This window comes from Psittacula echo (genome assembly GCF_963264785.1).
Source record: "Psittacula echo genome assembly, chromosome: 7".
Lineage (NCBI taxonomy): Eukaryota > Metazoa > Chordata > Aves > Psittaciformes > Psittacidae > Psittacula > Psittacula echo.
In genome coordinates, this window is record NC_137740.1 from 12,519,068 (window position 1) to 12,538,169 (window position 19,102).

General features: G+C 47.8%; 1 protein-coding gene across 1 annotated transcript in view; it reads right to left on the reverse strand.

Moving 5' to 3' along the window:
- The window catches only part of PTPRF (protein tyrosine phosphatase receptor type F), a 254,311-nt gene that overhangs the window by 36,916 nt on the left and 198,293 nt on the right, over positions 1-19,102 (reverse strand). Inside the window, exons 12-18 of the mRNA XM_080624134.1 lie at positions 18,289-18,315; positions 15,966-16,083; positions 13,115-13,693; positions 12,391-12,488; positions 6,352-6,605; positions 5,576-5,666; positions 2,427-2,639 (exon numbers count right to left, since the gene is read on the reverse strand). Coding sequence (XP_080480260.1) covers positions 2,427-2,639; positions 5,576-5,666; positions 6,352-6,605; positions 12,391-12,488; positions 13,115-13,693; positions 15,966-16,083; positions 18,289-18,315 — 1,380 coding nt within the window. The remainder of the gene's footprint in view (positions 1-2,426; positions 2,640-5,575; positions 5,667-6,351; positions 6,606-12,390; positions 12,489-13,114; positions 13,694-15,965; positions 16,084-18,288; positions 18,316-19,102) is intronic.

Consider the following 19,102-nt stretch of genomic DNA (forward strand, 5'->3'; position numbering starts at 1 on the left):
GCCCCACCAGCAAGATGGGATCAGCAGAGACCCAAACCCTTCCTGCAGAAAAATGACACTGCACCTGGCTTGTTCTGCTGCTGTTGCTAAGGTTTATGGAACTGTGCTGTCCCTTCACAGCTCAGCCTTGCTGGATCAGAAGGGTTAAGTGCTGCAAAAAGTAATCCTTTCTCCCTGTCAGAGGGCTAGAGCTGTAGTAGTTCAGTGCCTGTGGCTTTTGAGCAGTACCTGCTGCCTGGCATTAGGGAGCTAGAAAAGCTCTGCTCCTGCCATAGAAAGTTTCAGTCACTGAAAAGGTGCCCATGGATCTATAAATCTGCTTTAAGGTCGAAGTTTAAACACGCACTTCATGTCTGGCTGCATCTGAGAAGAAAGGGAAAAATCAAGTGTGCTGGTGTCACGCAAATGCATGTCTTGATCTCCTCTCAGGTGCTCTTGATTCCAGCCAGCCTGGTTTCAAACATGCATGGAGTACAGAAAATGCTCTTATCTGTGACATTTTTCTGGCAGCACACTCAGGTGCAGCATCCTTGCTGCTCTCCTCAGATTTATCAGCGGTCAGAGATGCCACTGGCTGGAGGGGTGGTTCCTGCTTTGTCTGTGAAACCTTTCAGCCCTTTTTCAGTGATCCTGAAATAGCTGCTGGGTCCTGGTTCAGCTCTACTCCTAAACGGAATCTGCATGGGATCACTGCAACCCATCAGCCTGTTCCTACACCCCTTGTCTATTTCAAACAATGGGGCAAGGAGTCAGCAACAGCTCTATCTGAGCATAGCAGACAAAGACGACGCTACGTTGGTAGTAAGAGGATGGGGCAGAAGGCCTGGGGCTCCCCTATATGTATGGGCAAGCGGCTACTCCATGAGGAAGGCACAAAGGCTTTGCCTATAACTACCCAGAAAGATCAAACTGCATTAGGTGGGGGGAAGGAGCATGCTGGCCTGTGCAGCAAAGTAACATGTGTCCATCTCCAAAGCTTTGTACAAGGAACAAAGATTCATATTTTTTGAAGATGCGCTTTGGAGATGCCTCCTTCCAAGAGAAAACAGAAGCAGAAGAGATCAGAAAGACAGTTATCTCAGTGGCATTTCCAAAGGCAGACTGCAAGGTGCATGTGCCCCTGCTCTCCAGAGATGGTGTTGCAACCACACTCCCCTTTGCCTTTGAAGAATGGCAATGTTACACTTGCCTGCTGACACCAGAGCAAGCGATTTAAGAGGAGCTGAGTGGGGGAGATATCACGCAGCCTTGGACAGAGTGCCTTATGTCTCACAAAAAACCAGATATGATACAGTGGGGGATGCAGAAGGAGCAGGGTGTAATAACTGCTGGCAGGTGGTTCACTGGAGGGCTGTGGCAGATCAATGCTAGGGAAATGATGATGATGATATTCTGAATCAGCTAGTTAAGGTCATCTCTTCTTGACAGGGGCTGTCAGGATAGCACATCTTAAGGCTGCTGCCTTATCTTGCTGCTAGTTTCTGACTCTCTTTCTCTTACCAGCATGCACATCTTGCCACAAGAACATGTGAGCTGGATGAGTAATGAAGAACTTGACCAGCCCTAATGAGCCATTACAAGCAAACAAGGTTGAAGAAGGAAGCCACAGCTGGAAGCTGACCAAAGGATTCTGTGCATCTCTATTATTTTAATTATTTACACACTGGCCGCTGCTACAGATTCCATCACCACTCCTGTCCTTCATGTTTACAGCTGGACAGGTCTTACTGTGCTACTGCCTGTTTATTTCATCAGCTACTGCCTTCCCCCTCACATGCCTAGGCCCCATGTGCTTGGAAGCATGCTGCTGACAAAGGCAGAGCCCATTTGCCTCTATCAAGGAGACACAGGAGCAAGAATCCCTGTGCAGCAGGCAACTGTGCCGCTTTGCTCTGCTGACAACCCACTGTGATGGGATGCAGGTTTGCTTCTCCAGATGTCAGCTGGAAGTGACACTCTGGCCAGAGAAGAGCCTGTGAAGGCAGGTTAGCAGGGGAAGCATCCTGTTCACTGCAGAGCCTCAACAGCCACTGTGCAGGGCAGGATTCTAAGGGGCTGTTCACCACAGTCATTTACTTGGACAAAAGCAGAATGAGAACCTATCCCACCCCAACTCTGTGTCAAGCTCTGCTCTGAGCACAGCCCACCAAGCCACAACTGAGCTTGTGTAGAGCACGTTTGTTGACACTGCCCTCCACTCTCATCTGTTATGTCAAACGTACGTGCCATTTCCCTCCAACAACACCATCTATCAAGTCAACTCCCATGGCTGCCTCAGCTTGTTGAGACCAGCTATGCAGGCTCACTCTCCTCTCTTACGAGAAAACTCCATCATCCTGGCTTGCAGTAATTGTTCACCCTGCCTGCACTGAGCCCACCCCAGCTCTGCCAGGAAGGGCAGTGCTCCCCCAGCAGAAAGTCCTTACCGTGTCCCCATCCTCCAGCGAGGCCAGCACAAAACAGCGATAGCTCAGGTCTTGAGACAGGGGCTTGTTGTAGAAACCTTTGTAGTTCTTTTCGTCTCCCAGGGTGAATGTCTCAGGCAGCACATCCACTTGAGCAGCAATGTAGGGCTTGAGTCTGTCTGCTTGGCGTCGCTGGCGCCTGCTCTGACTCCCTTGGCTTATGGCCTCCAGCAACTGGGGACAAACAAGGTGCATCACTATCATTTTGCCCAGCATGACACCACCTTACACTGTTACATCAGGACTCAGCAGGGTGGAAGGGAATGGAGATGATACCAGGTTTGATTTGGATGTAGTGGTACAAAAAACCCCAGAGAGATGTGTTATACATTTAGGCATTGCTGTAGCACCTGTCTGCAGACCCTCACTGCAAGAACCTCCACCAGAAGCTCAGCTTTGGGAAAGTCCTGAGCCCTGGGATGCCAACACAATGAATGTTAGGGCTGAGATAACCTGGCTGTGCCTGTCAGCCTGAGTTAATGTATCTCAATGGGCTGTGAGGGAACCGGACCATGTTCTGTGTCCCAAATATTGGTCTGGACAGCAACTCACACTTTATGCATAGGGATGTACATCAGCTGACACTGATGTATAGGGAAAAAATGACATTTGCTGTGTCCTTCCCTTCTGTCAGTGCCTTGATATTTCACCTGCTGCTGGGTAGCAGACAGAGCTTCGTGTAAATCACACAGAACAGTAACAGATTTCATGGGATGTTCAGAGTAAAAATGGCAAATTTCATAGTCAGCCACAAATTCATGAAAAAGGATATAAACACACAAAAATTCAATTACACTGCTAAGAAAGACTCTCAGATGTTTAAAGATGTTTTTCTAATGAATAAAACCAAGTATCAGGCTTGGAACAGAAATTCTAATTTAAAATGAAGAAGGAGGCATGAAATACATTTCACACACAAATGTATCAGCGCAGCATTGTCAGAGTAGACAGGGAACATCAGTGGGGCAGAAGACAGTGATGTGAACACAAAGCCATGCTGCTGAGCTGAGCTCACTCTGAGGAGGAAAAGATGGGTAATGCACCCCCCCACTCTTTCCACTTGACAGTCCATCCTTGCCTTCTTATGAATACTCATGTCGGAGCAATTTAGAAAAGCTAAAGCTTATTGCAGTATCACCAAAAAATAGGAAGGAAAGAAAAGAAAGGGAAAAGGAAAAGGGGATGAAGAAATCTGTTTCACAAATAGCCTTGTCACCATAGGGGGAAAAGGGAAAAACATAGCCTTTGGATGGCAGCGTTTGCTCCCTACACACATCTCTTGTATCTTGGCTGAAATTACAGCTGAGCTTTTTGGGGCAGAAAGCATAGCTGTATGTGCATGAAACCATAGGGCTCCAGTTGTGGTTAAGGTTGTTAGATGCTGCTGCCACTGACATATATAACATACATCAAAAAAACCGGCATCAAAAGAACACCAGGCTTGCAAAGTTCAGATCCTGCTAAATTAGAAAATTAGTATTGCCTGTGCAAAATTAATTCAGCCTTCAGTGTGTGCACTGTGTTACAATCCGTGACTGCATGGTCACACACTCTTTCCTGTAACTCTCCAGCTGTGTCAAATACGCAGGACAGACAGTGCTTAATCAAAGAGCAGCTATTCCGTATTTTGTTTTCTTCTTTGTATTGTGCAGCCCGAGGCATTGTTTATTGCTTACTATTCAAATCCAGCTCTGAAGACAAAATTAATAATTTCCTCATGGGCTTTTCTATGGTGCTGATCACTAGAATATTACAAGTGCTTCACAAACATTAACGATCTTATCTTTCAAACACCCATATGAGGTGAGATGAAAGCGATTATCCTAATTTTAAAGACAGAGAACAGAGACACAGGGACATTAATGTAAAAAAAGTCCAGTAATTTTGAATGTCAAATTGAAAAGACGTTGGCTTGTTTTCTTTTTAAAGAAAACTTAGCATTTTTTCTATAGCATTGACTGTATCCAGCGGGGCTCCTATTGACTTTCTCTGCAGCTGGGGATGCTTAGGCTTTGTAAATGAGGCTCCAGGATCTCAAACTGGGCACTCTAAAAAACTAGAACATACAAGACAGTGGCTGCTAATGAAAATTTTATTTTCAATCATTTGCCCAGGGCTGAGTGAAATAGAAATAGAAATCTGTTCTCTTGATAGCTTTCAGCCACCTAAAGTTCACAACGAAACCATCCTTTCTAATCCTAGTCTTCTACTTCTTATGATGTTTTCCAACTTCTGCAATGAAATGATTCAGGAGGTCTACAGATGATGGTTCTCCATCACACAAGATCCCCCAACACACGCTGTGAGCTGGGACCCCATGGAAAAGACTGTGCAATCATGTAATTAAAGATTACTGATAAGCAGCGGCTGACTTACAGTTTCTAATGCTTTGTAATTTCTGAGTACTTCAAGTTTGCAACTTTGTTTTCTGAATGGCCCTTCTCTGTGTGATTTCTTGGAATTTTTCCTTATTACTTTGGGGTAGGGAGTGCATGCAGGGAAGAGTGAGCCCACAATCCCCTTGTGTGGGACTCTCCTGACACCCACATCTGCTGGTGTTGGCAGACTGCAGCACAGAGTAAGCTGCTTCTTTGGGTGAACAGGCTGGTGAATGCCGAAAGCCTTTAACAAGCAAGCATGAAGGGGCCTTTGCAGGTTTTCTTAGATCCTAGAGTTAACTCTTGGTTCAAACTGCGAGCTTAGGTCCAATTCAGAGAGAATGAAGCCTCCTGACAGAACCGCTTAATAAACTGTAAATAATACTTCTTTCTTCTAGCCTGTTCTCAAAATCAGCATGGTTGCTTCAGCTAAAAAAGGCTACAAACAGTGTACATCCTGAGACAGGATCTGTCCTGGGCAGAGCTCTGAGACACTCAAATGCCATCTCCTCATCGGGCACATTCTGGGAGGTGTCTCCTCTCTTGCTTGACTCCAGCCTGCTTCCCACATGCTGTGACCACCCAAGAAAGGCTGAGTGCACTGCATATCCCACCTCTGACATACAGCCTGCACCTCTTTTGCTGCATCCATGCTATTGCCAGGAGGCCTGGGCAAAATGTCCTGGGCTACCTGGGAGCCACTTCCATCACAGCAGCTCTACAGTCTCCTACCTGGTCCAGCTCCATCTCATCAGGTGTTCGCCACCGAGCAGTTGGGCTGCTGGTGCTCTGATCTGCTGGCACAACCACAATGTAGTACCACCTGGGAAGGAAAGAAACCATAAGCACTGGACCCTAAGTCATCTCTCCGGCAGGTCGCCAAACAATGTGCCATATACCTCCCAGAGACAACCTGTTCCTTCCCTGCCCTGGGTTCAGGAAGGACGAGGCTGGGTTTCGAGCTGCACCAGAGAAGATAATACTCCCGTTAGCCCTCATTAGGTTAATGAAGATCTACAGACTGTGCTCCAGAGGGTGGTGTAGGAGCTGTGAGAAGGACATTTATATAATCGGATTGTAGCAAGAATCCTGGGGGAATTGTGCTTCAGCACAAGGATACCACAGTAACGAATGAGACTTCCACAAACTCGCTTTTTTAATCTCCTTGAGGCTTTAGGCATTATTTATTTAAAGGATGTTATACAGCATCAGAGAAAGTCCCTCCTGATCCTCAACTGTGTTTTTGCTGGTAGCATCTGGAGTGTACCCACCAGGGTGAGGGCAAACTGTCAGAGAATTGTCTTAATTTTACTGCACACAAATATTTGCTCAGAAAGAGCCAGCAGCATGATCCCCTGTTACGAGTAAATGCCTGGCTCTGTACCATAGCCTGCTCGGAAATTCACTCCTAGGTTACAAAATCCAAGGGCTGGCAGAGGTCTGCTCTGCCTTTTTTTCCTCATCTCTAGCCCCCCACCCTGCCTTCAATGCCCAGGCACAGCACCTACCTAACTGGCACAGTGGTCTGGACTTTGGGAAGGGCAAGTGTGAATTTTCCTTCCTGTATGTACTTGTTTGTGGCGATGGGTTTGCTTTGCAAGACATCAGGAGCGGTGCGGATTGAGACGAGATGCTGGAGCCCTCCAGCACTGCTCCCACGGTTCATTAGCACAAAAGAATAGTCCGTGTCTGGCTGGAGGTCACTTATGAGTTTCTTCATCGAGTGGCCGTCCACCTCCACACTCTGGCTATTGTACAGAATCTGAAACGGGAAAAAGACATGCTCATGCAGCTGACAGCTGCTGATGAAAACTCACACTCAAAATAGCAGCGTTGAAGATGACAATTTGGCTCTGGGCTCATCCTCAGGTGGTTCGACTACTTTATGCTTCATAAACAGCCATAAATCTTTAGTTAAAGAACAGCAACCCCCAGCAGAGGGTCGAGCTGTGCTCCCTGTGCCTTACAGTGATGGAGCAGAGAACGGGTAATCTCGGCAAAGCCTGGGTGGCTGGTGCCAACGGTGAGGCTGGTGGTGCCACATGTGCTGCTTTTCAGTGTCGGTTTGGGGGAGGAAGCCAGATGGCTGTGCTTTGCCCTCGTGTGGAGATGAATGGGTCTTTGTTTCTTGTCTCACAAGGCTACAACACACAATATGCTTTTGGTGTAAAATCCCGTCTGTTTTAAATTGGTGTCACTCCTGTGTCTCCCAGCTCACGCCTGATGGAATGGTTAACACAGACCATCCCCTTCCTAGCATGACTGGAGGTTACATGCCTCACCAACAATCCAACAAATCCTATGCAGAGCTATAACAGGGCTCTGCAGGTGTGACATCCCATTGTTGCCATGACAACAGATGCTGCGGCCGTGGGCAAGAGGTCAGAGCTGCTTTCCCCTGCCATGCTTGCAGTAGTGCAGGGCAGAGCAGGCCTGCTGGTGGCACAGGCAGTTGGCAGCCCCCATGCACAGCTTCCTGCCTTGGGCCCACTGGTCCCTCAGCTAACAGCATCTTCTCAGTTCCCTGCTGCAGATAAGCAGGACCCCCATCTCCCACCAGGCACAGCAGCCACGGGCGCTGCTGTATTAACTGCACCAAATGTCCCTCATCTGCTGTGAGAACCTCAATCCTGATCCTACTGGAACAACCCCTGCACCCAAAAATGACTGCCTCTGGAAAGCCAGAAATTCAAACAGTTCATGGAGACAAAGACAAATGGGGTATAGAGAACCAGAGAGACCAGAGGTTGTGCCCCAGCTATGATAAAGCAGCATGTTTCCTTCCACCAGGCAACTGTCCAGCTGGATTGTGGATAGCATTGGAGAGACACAGCATGCCAAAAACTGGCAGAGCTGCAGCATGTTAAACCGTGGCAGCTATTACGTGCTACAGGCAGAGACCACACCATAAAACGTGCTCCTTCCAACAGCAGCCTTGGGACAGAGCAGACAGCTCTGTGGAAGAAAAATTACTTGAAGTAAAACGGATTTTTCACCAGCTGAGCCCATCATTCAGGCTGATACAAGAAGCAAGGGAGCGACCAAACTCTCCTTCCAAGTCACCTTTTTAGCAGGTGGCAGAATGTTGCCAGCTTGCTGGCACAAGGGGAGCTCATTAGCACTACTCTAATATTTTGCGGTGAAGCAGGGAGAAGGGTGGCCCTGCAAAGAGGTCTGAAGGACAGTGGACCACAAGAACCAGGCTAGGCCTGTAATTTGCAGCTCAGCTTTTGTGTTATCCAAACAGCGGTGTGCGCAGCATACTTCAAACCCTCTTTAGGTCACTTTGCACGAAGGTCAGGATAGGAAAGGAGCCCCAGCTTTTTTGTTGCTGAGAAGAGACTCCCAACACGTAAAAGAGCCACAGTGAGGAGCCAGCAATGGAGAAGAGAAGCAACCGATCTCATTTGTTGACAAGCCTCAATCTTCAGGGATGAACTATAAAAATAAGTACCAAGTACTAAAATAACACAGGTTTGCATGGACACATCCCCTGCACTGGCTGCCCTATGCTCAGGAGAGGTAGGATGGCCAGAGGGAATTGTTCTCTTCTGCAACTCCTCTTAAGATATTTTCTCCTGGGCTTTAATCCCTTTCTCCAAAGACATGTACATCAGAGTGGTGCTAAAGTGAGTGAAAAAAAAAGAAAATATAAAGAAGAAATGCTTCTTACAGCACTAAATACTGGATATTTAGCATCAGGTTTCACCTTGCTCTGACACAGAAGCAGGCACAACAAAGACAGGATTGCTAGACCTCAAGTCATCTTAGCAGCTTTGCTGTCTGCTCCAGCACCACCCCTTGCAGGTCCAGACTTTCCAGATGACAGCTAATCAGAGGTGTTCTGGGGGAACATGGAACCTTCATGTGCTCCAACAAAGACTTGAACAAAACCAAGCTTCCAACATTAAGAGCTATGCTGGAAGCATGCAAAGGCCACAAATTGTTCCATTGCCTCTCAGATGAGATCTCTCATCACGAATGCTTCTCTAATAAACTGCTTCTGTGTGTGCTCTAGGGAAGGTGCTCGCCTGCACGTGAGCCATCTCTGTGGGACATAGCTGTTCTCCTGGAGTGAGAGGAGGAAGAAGAGATCATTAGGTACTTCAGAGTTTCTCTGCTTACTCTGCACTGGAACTGGCCAGGACACAGTTTCCAATTCAGTCCTGACATTAGATGATGATTTCTAGTGCCATTGAACAAAGACAGTGAAATTGGCATTTGCAATGCTTTCCTGAAGCATGCTCCACCATCCCCCATTTTCACAGCTCCTGCAGCAGTTCTACGTTCCTTCACCTGCCATAACACATTGTCTTCTCCAATCTTATGCACCATTAGTTATGGCCTCTACACAAACCTTACGATAACATAAGGGTTCAGAAACAGTCATTCGTGTGCAGCTGAAGATGCCCGGGAGCTCAAGCAGGAATGCTATTTAGAGGTTGCATCATGGCCCACTGGTAACTACTTAAGTCAGCAGTAAATCTGGCCCAAGGGCTCTAACTGCCAAACGTTGCTGACTAGCCCATGGATTGCTGTAAAATGTCATTTGTGCTGCTCTTACCCACAACAGAGCAACTGCAAAGCTAGGTGGGTCCAAATGTCACTGCTGAAAGTCTGCTGCTTGATTTCAAGGCAGGAAAGAATGTATTAAACTAAAAGATGAAAAGACACATAGTGTGCAACACTGGAAAAGATAATGACTTGATGGAGAAGTAGACAAGGCTGCTTTTTTCGCGTGCAGGAGTTAATTACTACATTCCATGGGATACACTGTAAGAAAGCACTGCGCAGCATCCTCAGGGATTATTTTCAAACCTGTATCATAATGATTTTCAAAAGCTGCTGTTCCTTCTCCCCATTTGTAGAATACCTTGTGATGCTGCCTTTAACCAATATACTCTCCATCCTACTCTTAAGTTGAAGAATGTGTCTCAGAAAGTGCAGTTTCCCCAAGGAGAAGGCTGCATCTATCTTGCACTTTCCATGAAAGCTCCAGAACAGCTTACTGCAAGCACACTGGAATAGAAAAGGAATACTGCCTCTCTTCCACCACAACTGCTGGGCAACATTTTACAAGGAATTTGTCTCCTCCACCAGAAGAAGCTGTGAAAATTCCCCAATGACAACTCAAGCCTTCATTATTGATTTGGTGGCAATGAAAATTTGTAAGGTCTCAGTTCATCCTCTATGAAAAAAAAGCTCCAGTCCTCCCTGTGCCTCACTATTCATTGTCAGAACAATATCTACTTTAATTAAATCTGTTAAAGTAGAATATGACACCCTTTGGGACATAGATTTAGCATGAGACTGTTTATCAGGTGTAGATAATACTAATTGTTCCCATGGAGATTTATCTGCTATGCTAGTTACAGTATTAGGCTCTGGCCTCAGCACCCCGTGTTCCTGAATTAGAGGAGAGAGGTGAACCTTGTTTATAAAAATACGAAGTCCTGAAGGTTAAGGATTCTTTTGAGTAGCACAATCAATGACCTGGAGCTGACCCCCTTAGCTCCTGGCCTTGACTCATGTGTGTCTGCAAGCCTGCGAATATTAATAGAAAGAAGACACTATTAGAGAAATATCCTTCTAATACTCTCGCTTGCATGACTGCTCTTCAGTTAGCAAGTCGCTAAAGCCATCTGCTCCTGTGCCACCTGAGGGTTAACCCGCAGCAGGGGCAGACCCTGAGTCACAGTCTGCTGCAATACAAGGCATCAGAATTACATCCTTGGCTCCTGGCTACCTCCAACCACTCCACAATCTTTACGTGGTGGTAATGCTCCAAAGGTCACACTGTCCCCTTCTAGCACAGTGCTGTCAGATAGAGACACGGGCTTTGTGCCACAGGAATAAGGCAAGATGAAGTAGAGTGCAAAGTGACCAGGCTTTGGGAAGTTACTTGCGGCCAGATATCTGAGCAGTGATCCTAATGCATCCTACCCCGGGAAAGCTTTGAATACCATGAGGTCTTCACAAAAGCCTTGTCTGCTTCAGCTAACATGCATGTTAACAAGTGCCTGCTATTGATTGTGGTAATTCAGCTTCAGGATTTAAACAAGGAGAGTTAGTAACAAGGAAGGTGCTCACACACTTTGATGTTGATGTAGTTAAAGACCTTCCCCTTGTTGCCCTGGCCATGGATCCCCCACAACTCATGCAGGCATTGCATTTGCTCTTTAGGCATGGCATGGCAGGGTGCATGTGCAAGGAGGGAAGTCATGCTGCTCCCACCCCTGTCCACCTTTGTAGGCAACTGCTGAGACTGGGTGGAAAATTATCTTTGGTGATGGGACATGTTGGTTTTGTTTCTCAAGGGAGAGAAGCTGAGATCTGCAGAAATTTCCACCACATTCTAGTCTTCCTCCCACCTCAGTGTTATACACCGGGGAGCTGACTAAAGAAGCAAGACATCAGGTCGTAAGTGCTGTCTAGAGCCTGGTGGATGACAACTACAGAACTGTGTTGGAGAGAAGAGAGCAGCAGCCATTCCTGCAGTTCCCTCTGCACTGACACATCTTGTGCTGCTCACACCTTGAACACCTTCTGTAAGGGTGACAATGCTTCTCTCCTTCATTCCTTTAGACTATGCATTTGCCCCACTGCTCTGAAATAACTCATTAGGGCCATCTGGATGTTTGAGACAGGACACATTGCAGGAGGAGTCTCTCTCAAGTTTAACTGTTTGGCTGGTTTTCAGACCACCCTGTCCTGGTGATCTCCTGCAACTGAATCACGTTTATAATTTTTTGTGCTTTGACTTTGAATCGGGCATCAGGACAAGCTTGTGTAACCACTGTTGAGGAGCTACAATGGCCAGCGTGACTGGTAGGTCCCAGCTGAGTGATTACCAGGCAACGAGATACTTGAGAAAGCTGATGATGGAGTGAAGCACTGACTGGGGTTGTGTGAAAAACCACTGCAAATGCTCACGAGAAAAGCATCAGGGATTTGGGGTGCTGGACCAGTTTCCATTTCCCTTCAAAAAGGCAAGTAATTCGGGGCACTATTAAGTGAGGAGTGGGTATTTAGCAGAAGCTGCTGTGGTCAAGATGGGTTCCTAACTGGATGGTGAGAAGCCAGAAATACGTATTATGATCACTGAGACATCCCCATTCTCTGCCCAGTGCATGCCTTCATTGCTTGGTACTGCCAGTGTGTGCATTAGCCAACATTACTCACTCCTGCTTTGCTACCATGAGCCAAGTGCTTATTGGCTATTCCACAACTGATCAAAACAGAAAGAAATTAATAAAACTACACCACCTTCTGGCTCGAGAAAAGTGAGAGGAAGGAAAGCAAGCAGCAATGTGCTCTACTGTGTGCCACAGATCATGCACAGGTGCTCAAAAGCAAGAGCAGCTACCTAACTTGGGCTTGGAGATCGGAGCTCCACAAGACTCCAGGCCAGTGAGCAATATGACCCTGCTCTGCTCATCTCTTGTCTAATGGCCTGGAAACATCGTGTGGCAGGTCAAGCGGCTGCTTTCCACTGTCCTGCTCACTACCAGAGGTGGAGCTCCCTGTTCTCTGCATCCCACTCTTACCTTAAAAGGCACTGCAGATTTATAGGAGTCAGGCACTTCCCAGCTCAGCAACACAGACGTTTTCATGACAGCATTGACGCGGAAGTTCTTAGCAAACACTGGAATGAAAAACAAGATTTTTGAGCACTGTAAGACCAAGTCAGGAGGGAGCCAGGCAGCAGCTCGGTTCCAAGTCTCTCTTTATCTATCTCAGCATCAGAGGTCAAACAGTTCAGCTACAGCAGAGAAGTGAGATGAGGAGAAAAGAACAGCTGCCTTTTTACCAAGTCTCCAGTCTCCAGTGGAGTTTTGCTTTTTTACTATAATTTCCAGCATCACAGAAAGGAAGTCATAGGCTTAACTGTAGTGTTCCTCTCTCCCCCCTCCACTCACACTCTCTTGGCCCTTTGCCATGATCAAAGAACAGTGGTGCTCAGGTACTGGATCTGCAGATCATCCTATCCAGCTGCCTGCTCCAGTTCAAGCAGGAGCCTTTCATGTACAGACAAAACATCAAAGTGTGCCTGTGGAGCAATGAAGGCAATTAAGCTACCACCAACGCCCCTCTTCCCCAAATGGCAACTTTAGGGAAACCTTCGCTGAGCCTCCCCTCGCCGAACTAGTTTTAGACTAGGGAGCCACAAAGTACCTGATCTCATTAAGTCAGAGCAACGGGGAGCATAGCCTCATGAGCTGAAGCAACGGCTTTTCGCTTGCTGATAGGGCTTGTTAGATGGGCACTTACCTTGCTCAACAGGCATTGTCCGAGACTGGATGCTGGGGCTGAGTGGCCCAACCCCTTTATTGGTGCGGGCCCTTACTTTGATGTCGTAAGTGGTATCGGGCTTCAAATTCGTCAAAGTGATACTTGTGTCCTTGGTGATATTAACCAGGTCCTGCTGGCTATTTATGTCCCTGTATACCACTGTGTAGTTGACTATCTTGCCGTTTCTTTCTGCTAAGACTGGAGGGTCCCACGCAACTTCTGTGGTTGAAGTGGTGAGACCCACCACACGCAGGTTCTGCGGGAAGCCGCTTGGCACATCTTCTGCTGTAGTGATCTCCTTCTCAAACTCTTCTCCTGGGCCAGCTCTGTTCTTGGCAGACAATTTGAAGAGGTACGTGGCCCCCTTGTGCAGGTTGGTCACAGTGTAGTGATGGTCTCTCTTCCCGAAGTCTATCGTGTTCATCTTTTCCTCATCAAGACGTCTGTATTGCAGCCTGTAACCCAGCAGCTCCCCTACCATCTCCTTGGGTGGGTGCCACTGGATGAGGGCTGTGTTCATGGCTGTCGTGCTAATCATCATGGTGGGCTTCCCTGGGACTGCAACATAAACACACAATGACCATCTATAGCCTGGAAGGAGGGCAAGGAAGGACCGCTTCTGTGCTGCTCAGTCCAAGAGGATTGAGGAAAGTGGGAAAGTTCAGACAACAGGGTGAAGAGGACGACAGACAATTCACATGGATAGAGGCAGACTGACCCTAATCCGGTGATGAGGGAAGCTGGAGCCAGCCAGCTCTTGGCTGCTGTTTTCCCATGTGCTGCCATCTAAACAGGCAATAAATTCTGCCATATCCAGCCCCAAAATTCATCCCCTTTTATAGGAAAGATTTAAGGTACCTCAAAGCATCACATTTAACTCAGAGAAGATACGAATCCCGTCCTCCCAATCAGTGGTCTTCAGACACTCCAGCTAGTGTGCAGCACCAGGCCATGCTGGCCCCAGTGCACTGCACCACAACAGACACACAGAAGCCCAAGTCCAGCACCCTGATCTGTCTGGAGGCAGACAAATTTCATCCTGAAACCTTGCAGTTTTACCATCTGCAGAGGCAGCAAGCAGAGCTGGGCGGGCTGTTTGCCATCAGAATACATTTTGGTTTAGCTGATGAGCAGATTCGTGATGTCAGTGTCGATGTGAAAGGTGAACACAAGCGTTCCACAGGATTTTGCTTATGCTGCACAAGTCAAGGGATGTTGTCATCACTGGTTAGGAACTGATGGATTTAAATTGGTGGTTTAATACCTTGATCTCCTTCAGTTAAAAAAGGACGTGTCTTCAATTCACATCAGCTCAGATTTGTAAACAAATCAACTGACAGGGAAGATACTCAGAATCAAAGGGATGGGGCCACTGATATGAAAATGAAAATGGGACTGTAGCCAAACCTAGGTAAATAAAATATCCTTGCACAGTTTTGAAAAGTATGAGCCCACAGATGAGCACGAGAAAAACGTATTTGACAGAATTATGCCTCGATTTTGCCATGAGAGGGCGATACCAACACTCCCCTTTGAGGTCAAGCCTGCAGACAAGCCTGTACAAAGGCAGCTCTGGGGGTGGTTCTGTAGACAGCAAGACATACTATTACATTTCCACTGCCAGCGCCATCCTTCTTGCACTCATAATACAATGTCTAAGAGCAGCTAGTATTAAGGGACACATTATTTTCAAAGCTGATTCCAAATATTAACTTCAAATGTGCATCATAACATGGGGAAGACCCACTGTGGTTTACAGTGCAACACCGGTATGTTTAGAAAGCTTTTCCTGTTTATAGGACAGCTGTAGCAATGTGATGAGCAGAGCATACATCATGGTGAGGCACAAGGGAGACAGCATTTGAGATTGTGACAGTGGAAACCACCTCTGGAGCTCCCCATATGCAGTGCGGAGGAGATGGCAAGCTGTTCCCTGTTTAAAAGCATCAGGAACAAATGCTCTCAGTTTGCACAAGCTGCATTCCCATAATAACAAGTGGTAAATACTGTTCCTGCGGCTGGTGTGAGGAAGCAGCAGGATTATCAGTTGCAGGACAGGTCTAGTGAGTGGAAATCGTGGTCAAGACAATGTCAATTAGTTGGTGCCACCGCCAAAGGCAAGTTTGACCACATCCAGAGGAAAGCACCTGATGAAATCCTGGGTGCCCCTGCTCCAGGCAGAGGCTCCTGTGTTCCACGAGGCACAGGGTACAAGTCTCTGCTGACACTGCAGAACCAAACTGGCTGGGATCACCAGGACCTAGAAGTTGTGTCCGCGGTACTCCTATGGCAGGATTTGTTGCATTCCAGATTTTACCACGGCTCTAGGAGCAGCTGGACTCAGCTATGTAATCCTGGGGAGACAGCAAGAGCAGTGGCTGGGGGGGAAGCTGAGAAGCACCTCTGAGGAGCCCTCTTTGCCAGGAACCATCCCAGGTGACACTGTAGTCACCACAGGAAGCAAGAAATGGCACTTGTCTATGGGGACAAGGTGAGGACAGGCCGTAACTCCAAAGCTGAGGGAAGGCCTGGACTTTCAGGCTTCCTCTTCCCAGGTCTCTGGCCTATGCAGATGAGCTCAGACCCATGAGTTGCACTGCTCTCTCACAGGCCCTGGCACTATCTGTCCACCTGTTTGCTGTACTTTGCTCAGGTGATCCCGTGGCAAAGCCTGTAAGTAAGGGCTGGAGATCACAAGAGTATGTGCCTCTGTAGCATCTCCAGCCCTCTCGCTTCCTCCTGTACAGGTGCCTTGGCCGTACTCCCCATGCCTCCTGGGAGGTTTTACTACCACCCCTAAGAGGCTGTGGCATCCACTCCCCACACTCACCTGCCCCTGTGGTGGTGATGACTTTTGGCTTGCTGCGGGCACCATCTCCTTTGGTGGTGTAGGCAGCGACTGTGACGGAGTAGGTGGTTTCTGGCAGCAGGCCTCCAATGACCGTCTCCTGGGGGCACATCCACGAGGCAGAGAAGGGGCAAATGAGAAGAAGAGATACTTATTACCAGAGTGAGCAAAGGAGGGCACTGGGATCAGTGTCTCCAACAGCAACACACCAACAGACTCACTGATTCACACTCATGCATTGCACTCAAACACACATCTTGCACAGAGGCAGCAAACAACTGCTGCCACTCCAACACTCATCCATCTCATTTCAACCCCTGCCTCTAACACTTGGCCTTTCAGGGACCCACCAGCAACCTGTGTCAGCAGCTCTGCTCTCCCACGGCTTCCGCCAAGAGGGAGATCTGCTCCAGATATGGTCCTGTGTGAAGCCTGAGAGTAAAAGGACTGTGGAGCTGTGAACCAGAGCAAAAGCCAGTTCAGCTGGCTGGGGAAATCTCTTGGAGGCTAATTTGGGGATTTTTAAAATTGTCTGTCACAGCAGAGCCGCAGGGAGCACAGAGAGGCTCGGGGGCCCCAGGCAGGGAGCACCTGCAGTCCTACAGCAGTGTGTTTACCTCCTTGCCAGGCACAGCGCTGAAGTGATGGGACAGGGTCAGCACAAGGCACTGGCAAGACCTGGAGGGAAAACCCTGCACCGTGGGAGGTCTGGGAGGAGGGCAGAGTCGGCAGGGTGCTAGCACTCCTGCATGCTCTGGCTTACTCTGGGCAGGAGAAGGGCATGGCTCTGCACTTCGAGATCAAAGAGGGGAGCACGACTCCTCCCTCCTGGCCTCCAGCAGCAACATGACTCGTGCCAAGTGCACCTGGCCAGGCCTGCAAACGAGCAAGCACAGCGAGCTCACCAGCTCTTTGCGAGCTCAGTACAGGCACCCTTGTGTTTATCTGTGGGTGTTATGAAAGGGACTGGGGCTGTTTAACACTAATAACCTATCAGGTAAGGGAGCAAGAGACAACTGGGCTGGAGAAGGGGTTGGAGAAGGTTTTTGAAAGGAGGAAAAGGCTCTGGGTTGGTTATTTACCCTTTCAGAAAAAAAGTGTAGCAATGGAGAGGGACAAGGCACTGTCAGAGGCTGCTTCAGGGGTCTGATCTCTGCCCAGGGGATCCCTGCCAGCTTTAGGGGTATGAGGGGCGCTTGTGGTTGCTCTCAGAGCACAGCCAGCTCTCCCATCACTCACTCGCACAAACATGCACACTATTAAACCTGCTGATTTCCAGTCAGTGCTGCTGGTTCAGGTTACCTGCCCAGGCTTACTCATCAAAATCACCGTGTTACCATCGCGGAACCAGCCAGCCCAGAGAAAAATCAACAAGCACCAACAAGAACCCCGCCAAAATCACCGTGTGAACCAGAGTCCAATCCCAACTCCGCCCCTGCAGCAGATTGTGTGTGCGAGTGAGTGGACGCGCAGTCCGATCGATGCCAATGGACCCGCGGGGGAAGCACTCACACAAAACCTGCAGACTCTGAACATCCCAAGAGAATTCACTCCTCCCAAATCCATGCAAAGAGAAATTCTCACGCGAAAGCATGCCACCGGGAGCAAAGCAAGCGAGCTGAGAGGAGGGGAAGAGAGATGAGGGACGGATGAAAGAAGGTCTGATTGCATAATGTAAACACAGTGCTGTCATGACAAAGACACTCCACACGAGAATCCTCCGTAAAACGCAGGAGGAGAAATGCATTGTGCCAGGGAAGCTCACAGTAGGGCACATAATTGAATTGCTGCCTCTAAAAAGGTCATTTTCTAGTTTGTTCCTCCAAATTTGTATTTCAAAATTATGTGGGAAAAATTGGATTTAACTGTTTAAATGTGATTGTTTTCCTATTACAATCTCTGTTTCAACCAAAGGTCACGGTTGAGAGTGTAGGTTATTTTTCATGACTACGATCAATGTGGTTTAAAGATTATATATCTAATTTTACCATGTAACTCGGTGGGCCAACTACTGCAGAAAGTAGGATGCACCTCCTGAGTTGATCACTTGAGCCTGCCTAAAACTGCCCTGCAACAAGCTGGAAATACAGATTATAGGAAATGTCAATTGCTTTTCTGCATTTAGTAGAAATCTAAATGCCAATTTTCTCTGGATTTGCTGCTTGTGGAAGGTTTCACAATGTAACTCTCCAGCCTCATTAAAGGAGTGGAAGGGATGTTTTGATAGCACTGTGTCTACAAAATTCACAAATCGATTTACCAAACCCCTCCTTTCCAACCTGGAATACACACAAGTGGTACTTACATGGTCGACGGAGTCCTCAGTTCTCCACTGACGGGGGGAGAAAGGAAGGAGGAGAGAAAAATGGAGACACAGAATTTTAAGGGGCAACATGTAGGAAGGGGATGACAGTGACAATAGCAGGGGTTAGCAAGACTGGGTTGGGGGGATTATAACACTTATACACAGAGGATCACTTGGCACAAGCTGTGCCAAGGGAAGAGGTGGCATAGAGCAATTTTCTACATGCTGCTAGCCTGTACAGTAGGTCTGAGATCATTCACACAACAGGAGCAACAGCTTCCTTCTTAATGGATGGAGAGGTCACCACTTCCTAACTTTGCAGTCCTTTCCCTTTCTGGCTTTTTTTTTCCCCTTTTGGTGCTATTCTCCCTCTTCCACAAGCAGAATAAGTAGGGACAGCTTGCATCATCAAGGCTCTGTGGCTAACTGCTGCCCTGCATCACTCACAATAGATCAGTGGACTAATGTCCAGTTTCTGCCCTCATGATCCTCCAGCCACCATCTCTGGTTGAGAATCAAAGACTTCAACACGCAAAACTCAGAGGGCACTCTCTGCAGGGAAGCACCAATACAACATTTACAGAGCTTCTCTTTCCTGGATCATTTTCAAGAAAATGCTCTGGAGACCTCAGAAAACCGAGAAGTGCCATCTCTTGTAAACTGCTGCAAGAAGCTGAGTCTTACACAGAGCTCCACACTAAGCTGATTCTCCAACAAAGCTGCGTGGCTTGGAGCAAGGCTCAAACTGGTGCATATACTGAGGAAACAGCTTCTCACTTCCAATTACACAATACCAAATGGCAAATACTTGTTC